At 32.8% G+C, this 15,341-nt stretch overlaps 1 protein-coding gene across 1 annotated transcript; it reads left to right on the top strand.

Moving 5' to 3' along the window:
• The first annotated feature begins 6,027 nt into the window (after positions 1–6,027).
• On the top strand, positions 6,028–8,058 carry LOC134228790 (BTB and MATH domain-containing protein 36-like). The gene is made up of 2 exons (XM_062710485.1): positions 6,028–6,314; positions 7,084–8,058. The coding sequence occupies exons 1-2, from the start codon at positions 6,041–6,043 to the stop codon at positions 7,506–7,508; spliced, it is 699 nt and encodes a 232-aa protein (XP_062566469.1). The 5' UTR covers positions 6,028–6,040; the 3' UTR covers positions 7,509–8,058.
• The last annotated feature ends 7,283 nt before the right edge of the window (positions 8,059–15,341 follow it).

The raw sequence follows: 15,341 nt of genomic DNA, 5'->3' as shown, positions 1-15,341 counted from the left end.
GATATATAAAGGACAAGCTTAATAAGCTTATTGTGGCCGGCTTTTGTGTAGAAAAACTGATCAAAGATTGTTACTAGTCCATATAGAAATGTTAATGGTGAAAGGTACATGTATATTATTGTTTGAGAAATTTTGAAAATTGAATATTTTGTTTCTGTTTGCTCTGTTAAGATTTATTCTTTCCATTTTCATTTGTTTGTGGTTATATTAAGAAAGAGCCCATTATGTAAGCATTCAAAAACCTGAGCACAAATTAATTTCTGACAAAGAATTAAAAAGTAAATAGTTGAAGCAATGACATTATTTTTAAAACCTTGCCTATTCTACCTTGGATTCCTAGTTACCTTAAAGCCTGTCCTTTCTGAGATAAATGTGATTGTTTTGAGAGATCATGTATATCACACATGTATATGTATTTATTAATTACAGATATGAAATAAAGTAGAGGAATATTACAAATCTGTCAGCCTGTTAACTTTTTCACTTTTTCTTCTAAAGAATTATTGGATACTTGTATGTCAGGGCATCAACGATATATCGATAGTCAAACACCATTGACGTCAGACACAAAAAAATGCACAAGATTTACATGCACACTAAACCTCTAGGCTCCCGACGAATTGCTTGATGAAAACATGCCTGTAGAATGATCAAGAAAAAAAATCTTTAAAGAGTTATCAGAGAGAAATCAAAGAGAAATGGAAATGTATATATGCTTCTTGAGGTTGTGCAGATTGCAGATTGTTCAAATCCCGACCCTGGAATGTATTGAAGCACTAGCTTCACAAGGTTTTTTTTAAAGTAGTCAAACTCCGAGGTCAAAGTTCGTGGTATTCAATGAATTTTCTTTTCACAAGGATTACATATGTGAAGTATGAAAGCCCTAGCCCTTACCGTTCAAAAGTCATTTCCAATGTTAAATTTTTTTTCATAAGTGCAGAAATCTCCAAGGTCAAGATTGTTGGTATCCAATGAAAGGTCTTGCCACAAAACATATGTGAAGTATAAACTTCCCGATATCTATCTTTCAAAAGTTATGGCTATAAGCACAGGCGCTTGTTTCATGCAATACCTTAGTTTTCTACTACATGTATATAATAACACGTGTGTTATTATATAGTAGAAAACTAACGTACTCTATGAAACAAGCGCCTGTGGCTATAAGGTAAAAGTTCGAAATTTTTGTGTGAAAGTGTGTCAAACTGCAAGGTCAGAATTGGTGGTACTCAAAGTAAGGTCTTGTCAGAAGGAATAAACATGTGAAATATGACAATCATAGCTCCACTAAATGTAAAGGTATATGGGCATGGTTAAAGTTTTTGCGAACAAACAGAGAGGCAGACAGACATACATACACGACAAAGATACCCAATCTTCGATTATGGAGGCATAAAAGTCAAAAGATCGACTGAAGGACTTTATCCGAATTAGCTAGTATATTTTTAAAAATTTGCAAAGGGCTACTGTTCTATATAAACTTTTATGGAATCTGCCGTTGAGTATTGACCCGAGTTGAAAATTCACCCGAGGTTCATTTTTCAACGTCGAATATTGAACCTCGGGTGTTTTTTCTCCGTTGAAAATTGAGACGAAAAGTCGTTGAATTTATACGCGGGATCATTTTTCAACAGCTGGATAATTTTTCTTATCCCTGAAGACCTCAACAAGTTGAAAATTGACCCTGTTGAGTATTGACCCCACTTCAGAGTTTGAACATTTTATTGAACTTGGAAGTTGTTTTACGGGATTTATCAGTATTTCTATATTTATTTTTCGGTTTCTTTTATTTTCCTTTTCAAGAATAATAGAAATAAACCTATCATCCCTTGTATATATGTACATTTTGATCAGTACACGATTTCAGTTATCTTCAACATGACAACTTTATTTTTTGACAATACTTTCTCAAATCCATAGTATCCATAAATAACTACAAAACTATGAATAGGGCATAAAACAAAGATCCTGGAAATTTGGTTTCTAGAAAGTGAGCCCTATACATACATTGATCAGGTGAGCAGAACATCCCATCTACTTGCAATCAAATTCAGTATAAAAATTAACAAAATTAAAAGCCTAAAAATTAGAAGGAAACACATCGGCCAAAATGAATCCAATGATAGATTATATTTGTGAAAAAGATCTACATACCGACCATAGTAAATTAGTAAAGCTGACTTTAAACAAAATTGGCGAAATCCCTGTAACAAACTTATCTGTCAGTAGCCTGCCTCGGCTTAAAGATTTATCGTTTTTGGAGCAACCTTGAGCATGAGATTATTTTTATTCTAAATCATACCGGTATCATTCTTATTCGATAAAATGTGATTTATTTGTAATTTGTATTCGATTAATTGCTATTCACATTGGAAGAAATATCACAATATGATTCCTATATCATATCATTCTTTTTGAAAACACGTTTCCTTTTCGAAGTCATTCATATTTGAAAACACGCGATTCCTATTCGCTAATTTTGTCATTCCTATCGATAATTTTATCTTTCTTATTCGATAATTATTTGGTTTATATGCAGTAAAGTTGTTCGAAAACATACAAGCATCTATTTCTATTCGAAGAAATACGATTCCTATTTGATAAATTTCTCATCTTATTGCATAATTTTATGTCTTTCTTATTCTTTTTCAATAATTGCATACAAGTTATATACTCAATTAAATAGGAATGACATGTTTAACATGATTGTCTAATATAGATCAATTTGATATCGAATAGAAGTGACAAAAAAAAAATTAAATAGGAATCACATATTTTCGAATAGAATAACAACTTAAAGGTGCTGAATTCTCGAACAGAAATAACATTTTTTTTTCTCACAGGAATAACAACTTAATTATAAAATAGGAATCATATTTTATCGAACAGGAATGAAATGATTTAGAAAAAGAAAAACAAAATTTTTAAATAAGAATAACAAACTAGAGCCGAGCTCGTTGCAAAGCAACGAGTAGGTCTTCCGTCCTGTTTGACCGGAAGTAACTTTCATAAAAAAAAAGAGTCATGAAGTCCAAAAATGGTTTAATCCTCCAAATCTATGTTTATTTTTGCAAAATTAAGCCATTTTTGGCAACTTCCGGTTTGACCGGAAGTACCGTCGACGGACGGAAAGTTAAGATTTAAGCTTCCAGTGACATATGTTACCCCAAAACCTGTCACGAACAGCAAAAATATGCAATTTGTGACTACTTCCGGTTTGACCATAAGTGACGTCGCCGGACGTATTTTTACGACTCCAATAGATAAAGCTTGACATTTTAAAAAAAACTTTGCTTCTTTGACGTATTACAAATTCTCAATACTTTTTGAGATATAAAGGAAAAACATTCAGCCCCTTTTGGCCCCTCATTTTAGGGGCCAGCCCGTTTTTCTTGACATCATTTGAAAGATCGTGTAATTCTACACTTGTCTAAACAAAATATTTCTAGGTAAAAAGTTATCGCTGGAAAGGTGTCAAAATTTTTTAAATCCTTGATAGTAATATTTTCGGGCCATAGAGAGTGTCGGCGCTTCGTACTTCCGGTGACAAAGATATACTCAATTCACTTCTCCGAATGTTGCTCTATCATCACTGAAAATTTCATACCTCTATCTTCAACGGTTATTGAGAACATTGCCGGACAAAGTGACCCTCTAAAAATGACAAAATCGCGAAAATCTCCGAACCGGAAGTGACGTCATCAAAATGAAAAAATTGTTTTTAGACTTTTTGATGTTCTATCAGACCTGAAAGTTTCATGAAAATCCATCGATCCGTTTCCGAGAACTCGCGTGCACAAAATCGGTAAGAAAAAAAATAATAAGAAGAAAAATAGTGGAAAAGAAACCTAAGAAAAACAATAAGGTCTTCCGCTGAAGACGGAAGACCTTAAAAAGTGTAATGATGCAACGATTTACCTGCCATTCCATAAACAGGTGATAGCGCAATATTACTTTACAAATACGGAAAGTTCACTTTGGAAAAGATGAAGAAGAAATCATTTTTTTCTTATACAAAATAGTTTCAGTAGGCCCTCTTCTTCCATAGTCAGTAAAACTTCCAAACATGAAACAGTTGTGGCACATTCAGTGGTGACTTTAAGTTCTCTGGGATATATCGAATCGACATATGAACGAAAGTAACTATTGTTAAAGGAATCACTGTCTAGTTAGTATAGTATGCCAGGGCATCAACGATAGTGGAAAACATGGGATAATTTGCATAACGGGCGAAACCCGTTATGCATAAAGAGAAAAAAATAGAAATGGAAGTATTACTTGATCATACGTCATCGATGTATCTAAATGTTGAGTTGAACCAAACAGCAAGTGTTTTCTGCTTTTCATGTAAAGTTTTGTAAAATATATTCTGATTCTGCTTCATAGAAATATTAAAACAGGTCGGCCAATAAAGGAGCACAATTAGTGCCAATCGAAATTCCAAGTTTTTAAAGAACAATTGGTCTCCGAAGACTGCAAAAACGGAGTCGATAAGGAACTCCAGCTTTCTTTTAATATTAACTTCAGGATACTTTTAGGTAGCATCAGGGTAATTTTTAACAATTGAAAGCAAATTTCGTTGATGACCTATCACAAGATAGAAAATTTCCGAGTTCCATTTTTATTGAGAAAGCAGTTGTCTATGATGTAAAAATGTATAGTTTTGAATTTGTCCTGAGGAATACTTCTTTAGCGTATACAAATGTTGTACATTTTGATGTTACTGACTTTGGGAAAAAGAAATTGTGATTCCAAATTTTCTAAAGTGTGTGTGGGGGGGTGGGGGGTGGAGGTAGGGGTGGGGGCTAAGTATCCCTACCCCCCTCCCTTCCACGTTCCCGACGACTATGAATTAAATCACAGTGAAAACCAAGTCATAAATACGTGTTTTCATGCTGTTGAATTTAGAACCAGTTTTATGATTAAAATAATTCCACGACCTGGCTCAGTTTTCAACGGACTCGGGTCTAATTCAACACCTTTTGTCTCAATATTCAACGTTGAAAAATGACCCCCAGGTCAATTTTAAACCCGGGTCAAATATCAACGTTACACCGCCATTATAGCTCTAATATGGCGAATATGTAAATGAGCAGAATGAACACCTTTTTACCATAGTAGTACAGAAATTTTTTATTGGGCAGATTTGCTATGTTTTTTTCCTACAAATTTTAAAATCAAATGTAATGTATATATATAATTTCCTCAGCAAGATTAGATTTGGATTTGACGCCGTGTCTACATGTACGTGCTGTTTCAACATGCGGGTATGATTTAAAGTAGGAAGTTTTTGTTAAAGAAAAAATATCCTTTTTTTATATTGATTGAAGCGGTAGTTTGAAGTTCAAGGGTATATAAATCTTATATACATTGTGTTAATTTTTTTTTTTTAAAAATCAATAAATATTTTCAGAACCACATCAAAATAAACTCATAAAATACGTTCAATTTTATAGGGCTTGGGGTAATTTGACGTGGAGTGGAGCGGTATTATGATTAAAGCTCAGTATATTAATATTATATCTTTATCAATGCATATTCTGAAATAATCCAGGAAATGAGTAATTCACTATTTCACAGATATACATGTCTAATTGCTCCTCTTGACTAGCCGAGGTTTCAAATGCTCAATTCCATTTATTTGGCAGGTAATCAACTCTCAGTCTGAAACTATCAAACTTGTGGCCAAATAAATGTCAAGATTTGAAAAAAATACCCCTTTTCTACAATGGTTGTGTCCTTTACTTATTTCATACACAAATAAGTTCAGTCTTTTTGAGATTTTTGCAATTTGGAGATATCTTAATTAATTAAATTATACTCTAACTTTAGATGAAATATGAAAGGAGATTTTGTTATGATTGAGATTTTTTCACCAAAGTTATGTTATCGTTCTGTAGGCATTCCGCTCGCCTGTTCAACCTTCTTAAAGTTGTCATTGATATAAATGGGATAGATTTGTTTACTTACTCCACTCAGTAAATTCACTCCACTCCGTAAATTACTCAAACCAACTAGAGTCTACCAGGAACAAGCAGATGAAATGGCGGACAAGGCAGAAGAAATCAAATGTTCCTCTGAACTTCAGTACTTTCGAGAGGATTCTGGAGTTACAGACGTAATTCTCATGGTAGAAGACAAAGAGATCCATGTGACAAAAGTAATTCTCATGCGTTCTTCTCCAGTTTTCCGGGCCATGTTTACTGATGATTTCAAAGAGAAAAGCGAAAGCAGAATTACCTTTCCAGGAAAATCATATGAAGATTTTGTACTGTTTCTACGAAGTTTTTATCCAGGGGAACATTTGGAGCTTAACGGTTTGGATATATTATATTATTTTCATGTTGTGTTAAATGATTCAGGTCACCTGATTCACTGGAATATATATCCATTTTTTTGTCGTAATTCATCCTTAAACTTGCGCATCGATTTAAACATTGGGACATCTTTCAAAAATTTTGTCAAGAAAGAACTACTTATCAATTTGCAGTGTTTGTGGTGTATGTGTAAAGTGGACAAAATATTTTAAAAGTCTGGGTTTTTATTTCAAAGCTATGAATGGGATGAAATCTATCAAATGCCCTCTTTAAAAAATACTTTACTTGTTGACATCAAGCTGACAAGCCACCATAGATCCAAGAATTTGCCTAGGTTAATTTAAAAAAAAAACTCCTATATAACCTACATTAATATTGATTGATTGATTGTATGTTTTCTTAACGACCCTTTCGGGAATTTTTCATTCATATGGAGACGCCGCCACTTGCCGATGGAAAGCTACGATTTTTACCCTATAATCGGAACTCAGGGCCGTTGAACAGGGAGGGATCTTTTTCGTTCCAGCACCTATTACGACACGGGACCTCGGTTTTTCTTTCTCATCTGAAGGACCGGTCTCCACGTCACACTTTACAATTTGATAAGAATAGGCATTATAAAATATATACAAAACATAATATCACTTAAGTTAGAATGATTCTGATTCATTATAAACGCATTTCCTCGTCACCAGAAAGTCTTAAATAAATTCAAAATAATAAACTAAAAGTGATTTAACTGGTTTTAAATCTGACATTTTTGTTGTAGTTTCTGTAATAGAGAGAATCTTACCTCTGGCAAGAGAGTATGGCATGGACGCCTTGATGAAAAATTTCCATGAGAGGCTTTTGGTAGATGCAGAATCTCAAACTAAAGACGTTTTCTTCCATTTAAAATGTTTTTATATCGCTGCAGTTTACCATTTTGATGAGCTTTACAATAGAATGCTGGAGAATCTGAAGTCCGTTGCTGTAAATACCTATAAGAACCGAGAAAGTTTCAAAATGCTTCCGCCAGAGGACAAGGCCCAGTTATACGAAAAACGCTGTGAATTTGTTGAAAAACATAATTCGAATCTCCTGAACAAAATGTCAAGAATTAAAGAGAACTTGGACTCATTTGAAATCTGGTGTGAAAAATGTGGCAAATGCATGTACATTTCCAGAAAAGACAAAATATGGATTTGGGGATGAAAGATGAGCATTTTGAAATATACGAGTACTAATGCTTTCGTATTATTTCCTTCTTAACCTAATATAAATAAAACATTGTGTTTTTATCTGCATTTCTAGCAAACAAATTTGAAGATACGGATTAAGGTCACGTGATGGCATAAGGACCTGTGTAAATGTATCTCCAAGATAAATGTTGAACACACACTTATCCTACCTTCCTTCTAACTTCTTCGCATGCCCATACTGTGCTTTGGGTTCTTTCTGATTTGTTTATGTATTCCCAATTCTTTCCGCCCACTTTATCATTGCACTATAGTCCCTCTTTCCTCTTTGGTATCTTTGCAACCCCTCCTTCTTTCTTCTCTCTTCCATTCCCATACCCTTCCTTTCTTATTTCTCTATACCCTCTTCCTTCTTCTTCTTTTTAAAATATTATTGTATATTTGTTGCTTGTACATCATGTGTATACAATTTTGTTACTTTGTTTGTGTTGGAGAGAACAATCTACGTTGGCATAACTTGTGTCCAATTCCTTTGATTGTGATCAATAAAATATGTTTAAATCAAATCACATACAGATTTACATGCATTTATTTTAAATGCACTGTACAGTATTAACTTTTTTCTGGCTTTTTAACATTAAATATGAATCAAACTTTTTTATATCTGATTAGAGAAGACAAAATGTAGATTCTCGGAATAAAGCCTTCTGGACTTTTAATTGGTACAATTACGGATTATTGTTTGTTTTCTACATAGCAGCATATGTTTGATTTAAAAAAAATAATCATAAATACCGGTATCTCTTAAACTCAATGTGTGATTCTTGGATTCATACAAGGATTGTCAAGATGTCAAAGACTAAATTTAATTGTCATAAATTGTGATGAGTCAAAAATAACTTGGTGTTATTGTTCTCGAAAAGCCAAACAAACACTTCTGAAAAAGATGTCTGAAAGAATTGGCATTTTAAGAAGAATAAGATATTTCATGTCAAAAGATGCGCAGTTGAAGATTATATTGCATGCAGCTTATTGCTATGAATTATTCCTTATGTTAAATATATTGTGGGACTGTATCTATAGAGCAATACTAGTATAAAAGTTCAAGATATATTTGAACCTGTGCCTCTATCAGCTTAATTCGTCTTTAAAATTATTTTATAAAAAATTCATGAGCTAATGCCAGATTATTTAAATTAGGCTTATTGACATCAATTGTTTTATAACAAATACACATTTTATTTTCAAACATCGAAACAAGTCTACTTTCATTATTTTGACTTTGCAAAAATCTCCGCTAGGGTCCCCGTGTGTTTACACTGTTGTTTATTCATAACTCAGACCAGCAGCAATAGCCTGTGGCTATATATAGCCACCGTCTAAAAAGTAGACTAAAATGTCATTGAAGAGATTTTATTTTCGTTTTGAAATAAACTCAGCATATTTGGGGGGTCTTTTTATGCAGGTAGCTTGATATTGTGACCATTTACGTGTTGATTTTTATAGTGATATACTAAGGACAAGCTTATTGTGGCTTGCTTTTGTGTAGAAAAACTGATCAAAGATTGCTACTTATCCTGATGGAAATGTTAAGGGTGAAAGGTACATGTATATTATTTTTTAAGATTTTAAAAATGGAATAATCTGTGCCTTTTTGCTCTGTGGAAATTCATTCTATCTTTTTTCTTTTGTTTGTGGTTTCATTAAGAAAGAGTCCAGTCTGTAAACATCCGATGACCTGAGCACAAATTAATTTCTGACAAAGAATTCAAACAGTAATCAGTTGAATCAATGACATTATTTTTAAAACTTTGCCTATTCTAACTTGGATTCCTTGTTACCCTAAAGCCTGTCTTTTCTGAGATAAATGTGATTGTTTAGAGAGATCATATATATCACACATGTATATGTATTTATTATTTAAAGATATGAAATAAAGTAGAGGAATATTAACTATGGGTGTATTGTTAAAAATGTTAATTCATGTAGCTTACTCAGAGGGATATAAAAAAAGGATGATCCTTTAAATTGGCAAATGTTTTCTATAATGTGGTTCTTCGTGACAGAGATAAGAAGTTAAATATTGTTTTCATACATTTTATTTTGAGTTTTTTTAATTAGTTCCTTTGATTAAGCACATAAATAGTGTAGAAATGTGGATAAACTGGGTCTTTTTAAATACCGTATACGTGGAAATTTTAGCAAGACGCAAATTTAGCGATTTCGACTTAAAAACTTTTTATCTTTAGCAAGAAGTAATTTTTGCGATTTTAAAATGCTAACCAAAGAAGCTTTTACAAATAATACACAATTAATTTTTAATGATATTCAATTTTAGCGATGTCAGCACCCTCGCTAATAATGTCAAAATTTAATCCTCGCTAAAAATTCTACTTATACGGTATCCGAACTTCAATTGATCAATGCAGGGATCTATATACTACTTAAAGTACACAGTCATGTCCCTGATATACCATCTTCCCAAGTCAAAGAGTTTCTGATCCGCCCAGCTCCACATAATGTGGAGCAGAGCGGATCAGAAACATGTATCTGTGGATCCTCTTCACCAAAGGACTCTATATGTAGAATAAGTGACTGAAAAATCAGTAATGTCTACTATCTTTACAAATTAAAAGTAGATAACAAAACAGTTAAATGATATACAAAGGTAAAATCGCTGTATATGAAATGAGGCATGTATATTAAATTGTTTTACAATTATACACGATAAAGAAAACACCAACATTGTTTTTCTTAATATTTATTGCGAATATGTTTGAATCTTTACCGTAAAGACTACATGTTTGGTAATAATAGTATTATGCATGAAGATGTATAAGAAAAAAGGGAAATCATTGAATCGACTTTGGAAGATAACTTCGGATATCTCGAACCCCCGGATATCTCGAAGTCGTGCCCAGGTCCCCGCAACTTGCTGATGTTCAATTCCTCATGTTCAATTATCTTACCTTTTGCATTCAAAACATTTCCATTTTTTCTGGAATCAAAAATTTAACAAGCAAATAAATCGTTCGAAAGTTATGATATTTTACTGAATTTAAGAAAAATGGAGAAAAATATCGTATATAATCAGAAAAGAAAAATAAAACTTGGGATGTATGATTTTTCGGCTATATTTTACTCAGTAATCGAATCAATGACGGTTTCTTTAAAGATAATTTAAAACCATTATAATAGTGTACTTTGCACAAAATAACTCTGTGGGCTGCAGGCTGTATGTAAAAATAGGAATTTAGAATTAACATACTTGAAATACTTCGAAATAGCAAAAAATGATCATTTTCTTCTAAAAAGAAACCTTCCGCTACAAAATATAGTTCCTCACATAATATTTTTGGTTTGGATATAGGATTTAATCATGGAGTTTTACATGTAACTGTATATGGTATTGACATTGCAAAACCCAAATTTGTTAAAAAAAATTAAAACATTATGAAGATTTTTTTTAAATATAGGTTAAGATATAAATCTGCTCAAAAGCTCAGAAACGAACTTCGTTAATTTTTTTATGTCATTTTCTGGCAGGTGTCAGAAAAGAAACTTTAAAAAGTTTCCATAATTGTAAATTTCTTTGATTTTACCCTAAATATTAAATAATTTGCAAAAATCAAAATAAAGTTTTATTTTTCAAAAGTTTTACGTTTGTGATCACTACCTTAAAAACTCGCACGAAAAATGGCGACTATGAAAATGTTGTCATTTAACATAATAATTTATTATATTTTTTTCTGAATAGATATATAGGCAATGTTAACACATTTTTAGTTGCGTCTGAAAATATATAGAACTGTACAAAATATAACATACTCAACAAGAAAAGAAACGCATATTGTTTTATTCATCAAAGAAATTTTGAAAAAGTATATGGAATATCTACCCTTTTTATCATTGGATACTTGTGATCTACTTAAAGGACAACTTGGGGTTTTAAAACCCAAGTGCTGAATTTTTTCCCCTCGATTAATCATGTTTATTAAGATAGTGTTTTTCATTATTTCTTGTAAATCGGGGTCTATTTTCATTGATAATTTGGATTTAGAGAAACAATAAACACTCTTATCAAACCCATATTTAAGATTTGATTGCAATGTTGATGCTGTAATGCCACGCCTTAACAAAGATGAGCGCAACACAGGCTAACTATGATTAGAACCGGTGTAACGTTGAATATTGACCCGAGTTAAAAATTGACCCGAGGTTCATTTTTCAACGTTGAATTTTGAACCGCGGGTGTTTTTTCTCCGTTGAAAATTGAGACCAAAATGCGTTGAATTTATACCCGGGGTCATTTTTCAACAGCTTGATAATTTTTTTTTCATAACCCCTATGACCTCAACAAGTTGAAAATTGACCCTGTTGAATATTGATCCCCACCTCAGAGTTTCAACATTTTTTGAATTGGGAAGTTGTTTTACGGGATTCATCAGTATCTCTATATTTATATTTTGGTTTCAATTTTTCCCTTTTCAAGAATAAGAGATATAAACCTATCATCCCGTGTATATATGTACATTTTGATCAGTACACGACTTTAGTTATTTTCAAGCATGGTGACTTTATTTTTTGACAATACTTTCTAAATTCCATAGCATCCATAAATAACAACAAAACTATGATAATGAATAGAGGCATAAAATTCTGGAAATCCCATCAAGTCAATTTAGTATAAAAATTAACAAAATTTATAGCCTAAAAATTAGAAAAAGACATCGGTTAAAATAAAACCAATATATTATAGGCTGTATTTGTAAAAAAGATCAATATAGTGACCATAACACGTAAATTATGATGAATTTAAACAAGGTTAGTGAAATTGCTGTAACAAACTTATCTGTCAGTAGCCAGGTTCAGCCTAAAAATTGATCGTTCTCGGAGCATAACCTTGAGAATGAGTACAAGAGTTAGAGTCTGGGATGGACTAGAAGCTACACTTCTCACCATCTTTTATACCAAGATTAAAAAACGCCGTCCATGCAACTTATTTCGTTCTAAACAACTAAAAACAACTAAAAAGCGCATTCCTCTTCAAAGAACCAAGAGATAGAGAGAGAGAGAGGGTCCTGGAGTTTTTGTCGAAGGCGGGGAATGGTGTCAAAACCCCCTGAAATATTGTGACAAAAAACCATACGCAAAATGAATAAGCGAAACGAAACAAACAAACAAGCAAACAAAAAGGGAAACTAGCCAATGTTGAAAACAAAACCATCTTTCTCTAATTCGATGGAAGGGCCGCTTCAGAAATTCCTCACAAACTATCCTGTGTTTCCCCGTTTTTTTCTGGGGGGGGGGGGGGGTGGGGGGTTAATGTTATATTTTGGCTACTTTATTACAAAAATCGTTGTATATCTAAGGCAAACATTTTTTTATGAAAAAACTTCAAAAATGAAGAAAACAGCCCAGTCACAAATGCAAAAAAAATCTTCAAATACACATGGTACTAATCCCCAAAAGGGAAGATTACCCCCCTTTTCCATCCTCTACTTAACAAAATAGATATGTATTGTGAGGTTTATTCTTGAACTGTTTGATTAACTATGCGAAAAATATCACTAAATCTTTTATTTTGAAAAAAGTATTTGTTTTTCAGGTTGGACATTATGAGTTATTAATGTGCATAACTAAATAAGCATTTAAACGTACGTGCATCATGCATTAAACTCTCACTATTTCCCAAATACTATTGCTAATATTAGGAATATCAAAATTAAGATAAATGAAGAGCTGTTAGCAAAGAGCAAATATGAATAAACAAATTTCAGAACTAAATTGAATATTGCGTAACTAAGTTTAATAATATTCAGGATTTACATATATAAATGTACTTCTTTTTAAATAAACATTACACGAAATATTGCGATTCAAAAATACATGTAATTTTGAAATATAAGTAATTTTTCTTAATACTTTATTCTACGAATATTACTGAATTACTGAAATAAGTGTGCATTGATTACATTGGCGTCGGAAGCAAATTGAAAGTGCGGGACGGGGGGCTACTTGAAAAAGAAAAAAAAATCAAATCTAAAAAAAATGATCAGAAAAAATTGTCCATTGTCCAAACTAGTAGTCCAAACCCGAAAATTTCATTTTTTTGGGGGGGGGGATATAATCTCTTTTTTTAAGCACTACACTTACTCTTCTTTCTTTGGCTACACTGTAAAGTGTCTGTTGAAAAGGGAGGTCTAAACCAGTTTTACATTGTTCAATGCCAATATTTGTGTCTATCTTTGCAAAAAAGGGGGAAGCATCCTTAGACCCATCCTTCCTAATCACAGTTGTGAAAATCAAGTCATGAATATGTGTTTTTATGCTGTTGAATTGAGAACCGGTTTTATGATCAAAATTCCACGACCCGGCTCAGTTTTCAACGGACTAGGGTCTAAATTCAACACCTTGGTCTCACTATTCAACGTTGAAAAATGACCCCCAGTTCAATTTTCAATCCGGGTCAAAATTCAACGTTACACCTGGGCTACGCAACAGGAGGTTGCAACTGCGTCAAGGGTACATCAATCGACTTTGTAGCGGTTCTACGTACGTCTCCACCAGCTAAGAACACGGATGACAGACCAAGAACTGGCCGTCAACGGGTTACCACACCCAGACAGGACGGTCAGATCCCCCCTCAGCTATCGATTGAGGACTACCACACAAACTGCTGCTACAATTGCTGGTTGAAGAAAGCAGCATAAAAGTGCACAAATTGTCTTCGTCCACGACATCCGTACATTGGAAACCCACTAGCGCTGAGTCGTTGCAAAGGACATATTGATAGTTATGCCCTAGAATTTGGGGGCGAGGAAAATGACATCAACTTAATTTTTCAATTCGCAACGTAGGACATGTTAGATTATTATCACAACACATTATAAAGTCACTTTAAAAAAAGTTTAAACTGAAAACTTGTTTAATCTGATGATGCATAGAAGCAAATATATATATATATATATATATATATATATATATATATATATATATATATATATATATATATATATATATATATATAAGCACATTTTACAACAACTCTTAAACTAACATAACTGCCCTAAGTGAAGAAATATTAATATAGAAAGCACAAAGAAATTCACTTTTACATGGATACCCACTTCCGCCCCAGCCCGGGGTTGAACTCTCGACCTTCGGAATCTGTCTCCTAGCAGTGCAGGAACAGCGCGCTAGACCGCTCGGCTATCTAGGCAAGTCAAAAAAAACTTGCTTTCGATGCCGATGGAATTCTCGCGGCGCTGTCCTACACTACACGGTCATTGAGAGATACAGTTATTTGAACATTAGTTTTAACAGAGGATTGTTACCAATACATGTTGTAATGAAATTAATTATTATTTATAAAGCACATTTTATAACAACTCTTAAACTAACATAACTGCCCTAAGTGAAGAAATATTAATATAGAAAGCACAAAGAAATTCACTTTTACATGGATACCCACTTCCGCCCCAGCCCGGGGTATATAGGTCGAGAGTTCAACCCCGGGCTGGGGCGGAAGTGGGTATCCATGTAAAAGTGAATTTCTTTGTTCTTTCTATATATATATATATATATATATATATATATATATATATATATATATATATATATATATATATATATATATATATATATTATATATATATACATACATATATATATATATAAGTCTATGGTTATCAGAAATATATGATGCCAATTTTGAAACAAAACCTCTGAACAAGAAAAACACCCCCCAAAATATAATCATAAATTTAGGCCCAATGAATAAATATTCGTGGAGATTCTGCAAGCCAAAAAATTCCATACCAGATACACTGATTATGATGCTACTATT

The sequence above is a fragment of the Saccostrea cucullata genome, unplaced genomic scaffold (genome assembly GCF_032062105.1).
Source record: "Saccostrea cucullata isolate Sc308-1 unplaced genomic scaffold, CSIRO_AGI_Scuc_v1 ctg3022, whole genome shotgun sequence".
Classification (NCBI taxonomy): Eukaryota; Metazoa; Mollusca; class Bivalvia; order Ostreida; family Ostreidae; genus Saccostrea; species Saccostrea cuccullata.
The sequence above is the reverse complement of the archived record's forward strand: the minus strand, read 5'-3'. Positions and strand labels throughout refer to the sequence as shown.

What these genes read in the sequence shown, in the direction of transcription:
- LOC134228790 (XM_062710485.1), top strand. Translation starts at nt 6,041, where the DNA reads ATGGCGGACAAGGCAGAAGAAATCAAATGTTCCTCTGAACTTCAGTAC. An exon ending in GGAACATTTGGAGCTTAACG is followed by an intron (nt 6,315 to 7,083) that starts GTTTGGATATAT and finishes TTTTTGTTGTAG; the next exon opens with TTTCTGTAATAGAGAGAATC.